General features: G+C 45.4%; 1 protein-coding gene across 2 annotated transcripts; it reads left to right on the top strand.

Moving 5' to 3' along the window:
* The first annotated feature begins 971 nt into the window (after nt 1–971).
* On the top strand, nt 972–3,904 carry LOC112061192 (growth-regulated alpha protein-like). Of its 2 annotated transcripts, none has more exons than XM_065595933.1 (4): nt 972–1,277; nt 1,918–2,044; nt 2,143–2,226; nt 3,749–3,904. In XM_065595933.1, exons 1-4 carry the CDS (start codon nt 1,250–1,252, stop codon nt 3,768–3,770), a joined length of 261 nt encoding a protein of 86 aa, XP_065452005.1. In that variant the 5' UTR covers nt 972–1,249; the 3' UTR covers nt 3,771–3,904. The 2 variants fall into 2 exon arrangements, with proteins under 2 accessions (XP_065452005.1, XP_065452004.1); XM_065595932.1 differs by lacking the exon at nt 972–1,277 and adding an exon at nt 1,327–1,513.
* Nucleotides 3,905–7,623: the final 3,719 nt, after the last annotated feature.

Below are 7,623 nucleotides of genomic sequence, written 5' to 3'. Positions count from 1 at the left end.
GCATCTGACGAAGTGGGTATTCACCCGCAAAAGTTTATGCTCCAATACGTCTGTTAGTCTATAAGGTGCCACAGGCCTCTTTGTCGCTTTTTACACATCCAGACAAACACGGCTATCCCTCTGATACTTGACAACATTTTTAAGATATTGTGACATGCAGGATAAGAGTGTTCCTGGAGTCATCACATTTTTGCATGACAAAGCTTGGAGTAATGTTCTCCGGAATGTATTCATTGAGATGAGACTGTATTTGGCTGTACCATTGCCAGCTGTGAAGCAGAGAATTGTTCTGGAAGCTTGCCTAGGTGAAAACCAGTCTTTGGTCAAGTCTGATAGAAAAAGCTTAATGCACTTGCTGCTCTGATAATCGAATGTAATGTCCTTTGTACACTCTTGTCTGAGCAAATAATAACTGAAATTGTGGCACTTAAAGTTTGCAAGGTGCCAGTTTAAACACGCAGCATTGCAGGACTCAGTGTTTTAGGTTTTAGGTTTGTCCGGCCAGTATACAATCTGTTCATTGTGTTCAATTTCCGTTTAGTCAGTACTATACATGAGGTTGACTTTCACAAACCAGATACTCTTTTGCTTTCATTAATACCCTGTTTACATGAAAGGGGACCTCCAAAAAACATTAGCCCAGGGGTCTCCAATCTCCTTAATTGGGCCCTGCTTAGAAACAATACATCTTTTAGGGGATTTCATCAGCCCTGACCATTTGAGTGTTATCAATCTTTACATATTATTTAGTGATTTGATGGGAGAGCAGGGGCAGAGGGGATCTAGAGTTGGGAACTGATGATGGCTTAGTAAGTTGAAATAATTAATAATAATTATTAAAATTATTAAAAATAACTTAATTTCAAATAATTGCAATGGCTCTATCTGAGAGGGTTATGAATAATAATAAATATGCATGGATATGAACTAGTTGTGTATTAACTATCCCGCTTGGAACCTTAGCGTTACCTCTACCTGTCGAATGGAACCTCTGACATGCTGGTGAATGTTATTTCCCCGGGGAGCCCCAGGCACTCCTGGGGCGCTGGGTGCATAGACAGCACAGTTCACTGCTCGTAATGATGACCTGGCTGCTTCTAGCACGCAGGGCCAGTGACCCCCGGGCAGCATGACCCCGCCTGGGCAGGGCCGCGATGGGTTAGCCCCAGGGCAGGGTGTTAGTTCTCTCTCACTCACAGCCTGACTGCGCCTGACCCATCCACGGCCCCTGTGAGGCACGGGATGGGGAATGGGAACTCCCCGCCTCCCCTCCCCGGGTGAGTGAGCCCCGCACCTCGGCATGGGGCTCCCAGGAATTCCCCCCGGGCTGCGGGTGGCTGACCCCGCGGGGATAAAAGCGGCTGCGGGGCGCTGCGGAGGCTCAGAGCTGAGCCGAGCCCAGATCCCCAGCACCAGCCTCCGCCGCCAGCCCGGACCATGAGCCGCACACGGAGCTTCGCCCCCGGCAGCCCCCTGCTGCTGCTGCTGCTGGCCTGCGCCGCGCTGTGCCGGGGTAAGGGTCTCGCTGCGCCGGGGTGGCCCCGGGACCCGGGCTGGGGGAGTCTCGCTTACCACTGGGGCCTGGAAGGACGGATCGGACCCAGGTGTCCGAGAGCCGGCCGCATGCGGGGAGTGCCGGGAAGGATGGATGGGACCCAGGTGTCCGAGAGCCGGCCGCATGCGGAGAGTCCCGGGAAGGATGGATGGGACCCAGGTGTCCGAGAGCCGGCCGCATGCGGGGAGTCCCGGGGGATGGAAGGGACCCAGGTGTCCGAGAGCCGGCCGGTTGCGGGGAAGGCCCGGGCCGGGGGCATGGGTCGGACCCAGGGTGTGGGGCGAGCGGTGTCCCCCGGCCGCCCCCCTGCAGAGTATCTGGCCGCCGGCAGGAGCTGAGTCTTTCTCCCCCTCCCCGGGCAGGTGCCCCCATGGCCGGCGAGCTGCGGTGCCAGTGCCTGCAGACCGAGACGGGGGTGATCCACCCCAAGCACATCGCCAACGTGGAGCTGATCCCCGAGGGACCCCACTGCGGGGTGCCAGAAGTCATGTAAGTGTCGGGGCCCTGCTGCCCCCCCCCAGCCTGCGCCCCCCTCCCCGCCCCGCCAACCCCCCGCTCACCCCGCTCTCCCCTCCGCCTCCCCGCAGAGCCACCATGAAGGAAGGCATGAAAGTCTGTCTGGAGCCCACCGCGCCCTGGGTCAAGCTGATCGTCACCAAGATCCTGAACAGGTACGTGCCCGGGGGGTGTTCCGGGTGCTCCCAGCTCTAATCTGGGCGCTGCCGGGTGTCGCAGGGGGTGTATCGATCTAATGAGCCGCCCCTGGGGGGTAAAAGGAAAATGGGACTTGCTTACATCAAAAACGAACCCAAATCCCAGGCTTGGCTTCCTCATTGATTTAATAACCCAACCCTGTGCATTAGCTGGAAGTGGGAAATAGAGACTAGGCTGGCCGAAGACTGTTCTTTACAGAAATGTTTCCCCTCCACTTAATCGACTGTTTGTCATCAGTCAAAAATTGTCCTGTGAATTGATTCAAGCATCAGCACAGGTTACTAGTCAAAGCCTGTTAAAAGGGGAGCTGGATTCACCCCTAGGACAGTTTAAGAGATTTCTCGCCTTTAAAAATGTTGGGATGAGCATGCAACGTGGTATTGGCTACCCCAGGTTCTCCAAAGCGATGATAGAGATCCGCAAGATTTTTCTTCACCACTGTGCTGGGCTGAAAAATATTAACTACATTGACAAAACAATATAAAGAAAACTAGGAGTCTTAAAAAGCCACATGCAAATCAGGGCTTACTATTAATTTTCAGATATCCAGAAATCTGATTAGTGTGACTTCTTATGATGTAAAGAGCCCATTTCTGGACCCAGTTCTGCAAACCCCTCTATCTTAGTTACTAGCTTAATGAATAAAACGACAGGCATATTAATCTGTGCATTGCAGAACTGGGTCCAAGCTTGCTTTCTTTGATGCTACACTAACCGTATGTATTTTTGTTCTCTTCCAACACAAATGAAGGTCGTTTTAATGATGATTAGCATACCTATATTGGTAGAAATTCATTTCCTAACATTGACCTTATGTCTCTTGTAAATATAAAAACAAAAGAAAAACAAAGAACCTTTTAATATCCAAGTATCAGGGGGTAGCCGTGTTAGTCTGTATCTACAAAAACAACAAGGAGTCTGGTGGCACCTTAAAGACTAACAGATTTATTTGGGCATGAGCTTTCGTGAGTAAAAACCTCACTTCTTCGGATGCATCCGAAGAAGTGAGGTTTTTACTCACGAAAGCTCATGCCCAAATAAATCTGTTAGTCTTTAAGGTGCCACCAGACTCCTTAATATCCAAGTGACTTGTCATCCATTCCCATTTGGGTCCAGATTCCGCCTCTCTTACTCATCCTGAGTAGTATCTCATTCCCCCAGAAGCATCACTGAAGTCAGCTACAACTGGTTCATGTTACCTATTTCCCTTTGTCACTCTGGCTGAGACAACCTTTATCAAATAACGCACCCAAGTACTTCAATGGGTGAAAGCCTGGCTCTGAAACACTCATTGTTCAAAGCAATATATAGCTGAGGGTTATCAGTTATTTTGGAGTTCTCCTTTCAGTTTTCAAAATACTAAGTGCTGAGATAAAGCCATTCTTGGCAAAAACTATTTTCCTTTAAAGCAAGTCTGGGTGTTGTCAGCTTGGATGAGTGCATAAGTGCTGATCTCAACTCATTTCATTTTCCTTTCAGTACAACATCAAAAAAATCATGAAGAAAACCTCTGGATTTGCCTGCCAAGAAAATGGCATTTTGTGAGCCAGGGACTGCAAGAAAATAATTTTACCTGTGAGACGCACTGAATTTGTGCTCATTCTATTTATTAAATATTTGTTTGTAATACAGCAAGATTTTACTGTATTTATTTCAGTATTATAGCATGCTTTGTAATTAAGGTGGCTACATTAACCCCTCACTAAGAGGAAACACAATCAGAAAGTAGGATTCATTGTGTGCTAGTAGCGTAATGCTTTTACAAGCATTCCTTTTGTGGACCACTTCAGAAGATGATCTTACAGACATTCCCATCCCAACACTCTGATGATGTCCACTATTTGGTTATCTTTCCGCACACCATCAGGGAGAGCTCTGGACCACGGAAAAGAGTTTAAGAACCACTGTATTCATGTATTTCATGAAGGCATCCACTGTCTCCAGTGTAATACATGACAGCCCAGTGTTCAAAAGTAAGAGATGGATTTTCATTTAGATTTTCATTTTTTATATAGCAGCCAAGATGATTTGCAGAGCTAATCCCCAAAACATCTGACCAATTATGTTCTGCACACACTCCTGACTGTGATAGGAAAAAGCTTTCCTGGCTAATATAGCAGTGTTTCTCAAACTGGGAGTCCTGCCCCAAAAGGGGGTCGCAAGCCTATTGTAGGGGGGTTGTGAGATCATAACAATGTCACCAGGGGAAAGGGGAGCTGTGTGTGCGTGGGGGGGGGTAACAACATCCATTGCTCTCTGGTTGCCCAATTCTGAAGGCAGCGCCGTCAGCAGCAGCAGCGCAGAAGTAAGGGTGGCAGTACCATACATTGGCACTGCCTGCAGAGCTGGGCACCCAGCCAGCAGCTGCCGCATCTCCAGCCACCCTGCTCTGAAGGCAGCACCACCACCAGCAGCAGTGCAGCCGTAAGGCTGGCAATAGCATGAGTATGCACTTATGGGGATGTACAGTCATTTGCTATCACTTTTTTTGGGAGATCATCACAGCCTGAAATATTTTCAAAGAGGGACTCAGCAATAGGAAAAGTTTGAGAACCCCTGTACTATAGGAAAACTGTAAGAGAGGAGATGCTTCATCCAGACTCCAGTGGGAGTTGGATACAGCCCAAAGTGAACCCAGCAGTTGTTCTTTCCATCAGCTTCAAATTTACCCGACCCAAAAGAAAAGCTCATGTACTGACCTTGTTCAAACAAGTGTATGTTGCTTTTGTCTAATCTCCAATGCTCAAATCTTAAGGGAGCTGGTGTATATTGCTCCCTGCAACCTTAGACGTGTTACGTCATTTAGGTATGGTACAATGTCACTTGTTCTATAAAAAATGCTGTGCTGCTGATGAATGGTTCATTTATTATGGACCGAATTCTGTCTTTGGATTCTATGTGCACAATTTCCCCTGTCCTTGTTCATGTTTCTGCCCAGCAGGAAACTCCACACTGAAATGAAGTTGAATCTAAAGTAATATTATCAAGGCCAACTGTTGCAATCCTTAATAGTCAAAACTGACATGTAGACGAGTAAGGACTTTAGGATTTGGCCCAAAATGACTAATCAGATCCCTTTTACATGAGGACATAGTCATTAGGACTGTGATGCTGGTAAGCTGAGTGCCAGCTCCCGCCAGGGCCGAGTCAGCTGAGAACTGACAAATGCAGCTGGAAGCCAGACCAATAAGTTAAATGTATAAATATTGTATAAATGCATTCTTAAATTTACATGACTTTATTTGGTATTTAAACTTTATGAAAACTAATGGGATGCTACTTGCATTTTTTCACTTACGTGTATCCTGTTATAATGGAATAGCGAACATGTACATTGTATAGATCCCAGACCGGACAGTCTCTACGCAAAAGAATAAATGGACACAAACCTGACATCAGGAATCATAACATTCAAAAACCAGTGGGAGAACACTTCAACCTCTCTAACCATTCAGTGACAGATTTAAAGGTGGCAATTTTGCAACAGAAAAGCTTCAAGAACAGACTCCAACGAGAAACTGCTGAACTTGAATTGATATGCAAACTAGATACCATCAATCTAGGCTTGAATAAAGACTGGGAATGGCTGAGCCATTACACACATTGAATCTATTTCCCCACGTTAAGTATCCTCACACCTTCTTGTCAAACTGTCAGAAATGGGTCATTTTGATTATCACTACAAAAGATTTTTTTCTCCTGCTGATAGTTGCTCATCTTAATTAATTAGCCTCTTAGAGTTGGTATGGCTACTCCCACCTTTTCAAGTTCTCTGTATGTGTATATATATCTCCTTACTATATGGTCCATTCTATGCACCTGATGAAGTGGGCTGTAGCCCACGAAAGCTTATGCTCAAATAAATGTGTTAGTCTCTAAGGTGCCACAAGTACTCCTGTTCTTTTTGCGGATACAGACTAACACGGCTGCTACTCTGAAAAAGGAAAGTACTAATTCTCGCACATTTCAAAACAAGTGGTCATTGTGTGTGATCAGAGATCAAAGAAGCTAAATGCACTTCTCTCTCTCTGCCTTCAAAGAAAGAGCCCATGTGGATAGCCAAACTGTCTATTTATTTTTCTGTGAGAAGAAGCTATAAGTATGGACGCAAGGAAAAGTTCTTCATCTTCATATTCTAATAGGGCAGAATAGCTGAAGGAGAAGAGGGAGAACCCCAGAGTTATTCTGGGTAGCCCTAAAAGACTTCTGAGAAAATGGCAGATCACTACATCTCTGAGGGCCATTTGAAATTATAAACTGTGACTCACCTGTACATATATTTGTACCTGCTTTAACCTCTCAATAACTCTCATCAGCCTTTAGTTAGCTTACTACAGAATTAGCTACCTGCCTTGTCTTTGGTGTGAGACTAGGATGCAAATCGACCTGGATGAGTGACGGGTCTCTTGGGACTGGGTGTTATCTGAAATATTTTGTGATTTTTGGTATAAGTGACCGTTTATCACATAGCACGGCTTGCCTGGGTAGCAAAACAGACACTTTCAATAAGGGGACTGTCTGTGACTCCATTATAAGACTGCTGTGGTACTTTGGGAGTTCCCATTTATTACAGGGTTGGGGGAATCTAATTATAGAACATACCACCAGTTTGGGGTGTCTACCCTGCTTTTGACAGTCTGCCCTGAGGCAGGCACTCACGGTTATGAGTCACTCCAGACAGCATGACAAGGACTTCAGATGGTACAATTTAAAAAAAAACCCAAAAAACAGAATTTGAATTTACGTAACGCCATTTCTGAATCTCTTCTTCCTGCCCTTGAATTCTTGTCCTATTTATGTCATCTGATTTCCAACTGTAAACTCTGTAAGGCACGGCCCTTATATTGCACACATTTTGTATTGTGTCTTGCATTTTAAAGCACTAAACTATTACAGCCATGCTTACAAAATATGGAAGAAATCTATTCACCTTCTAAGAAGAATTCACCAAGTCAGATAATGTGGTCCCTTTTAAAAATTGCACCAGAGCATACATATAATGGAAGATTGTTGCAGGCATGTTTTGGGGATTAAATGGACTTTTTGTTTCTGGAATTTCCATTGTATGCTCCTTGTAGGTTTATTCAGTTTTTTAAAATAAATAAATGTTTACTAAAATTTACCTGGCCTTTATTTCCATTCATTGGCATATATTACATATCTTGGTCTTAAATTATGCATGCAATTAAATCCTGTGAATTTGCCCAAAGGCTCAGCTACACTGTCTAAATTTGCATTGTGAGCTGGAACGTTTAGACTGAACTTCTAATCAGCTCACCGGGAATTCTGCGCTCAGTGGTGGCACGGTTGCGCCTTATGTTGTTAAGTTCCATTTCAAGTGAAACAAAATAACT

Source organism: Chrysemys picta, chromosome 5, assembly GCF_011386835.1.
Source record: "Chrysemys picta bellii isolate R12L10 chromosome 5, ASM1138683v2, whole genome shotgun sequence".
In the NCBI taxonomy this organism is placed as follows: Eukaryota; Metazoa; Chordata; order Testudines; family Emydidae; genus Chrysemys; species Chrysemys picta.
The sequence above is the reverse complement of the archived record's forward strand: the minus strand, read 5'-3'. Positions and strand labels throughout refer to the sequence as shown.

Bases quoted from the DNA above. Each gene is read 5' to 3' on its own strand.
- LOC112061192 (XM_065595932.1), top strand. From the start codon at position 1,438: ATGAGCCGCACACGGAGCTTCGCCCCCGGCAGCCCCCTGCTGCTGCTG. The intron at 1,514-1,917 runs GTAAGGGTCTCG...CTCCCCGGGCAG, and splicing joins CTGCGCCGCGCTGTGCCGGG to GTGCCCCCATGGCCGGCGAG. The intron at 2,045-2,142 runs GTAAGTGTCGGG...GCCTCCCCGCAG, and splicing joins TGCGGGGTGCCAGAAGTCAT to AGCCACCATGAAGGAAGGCA.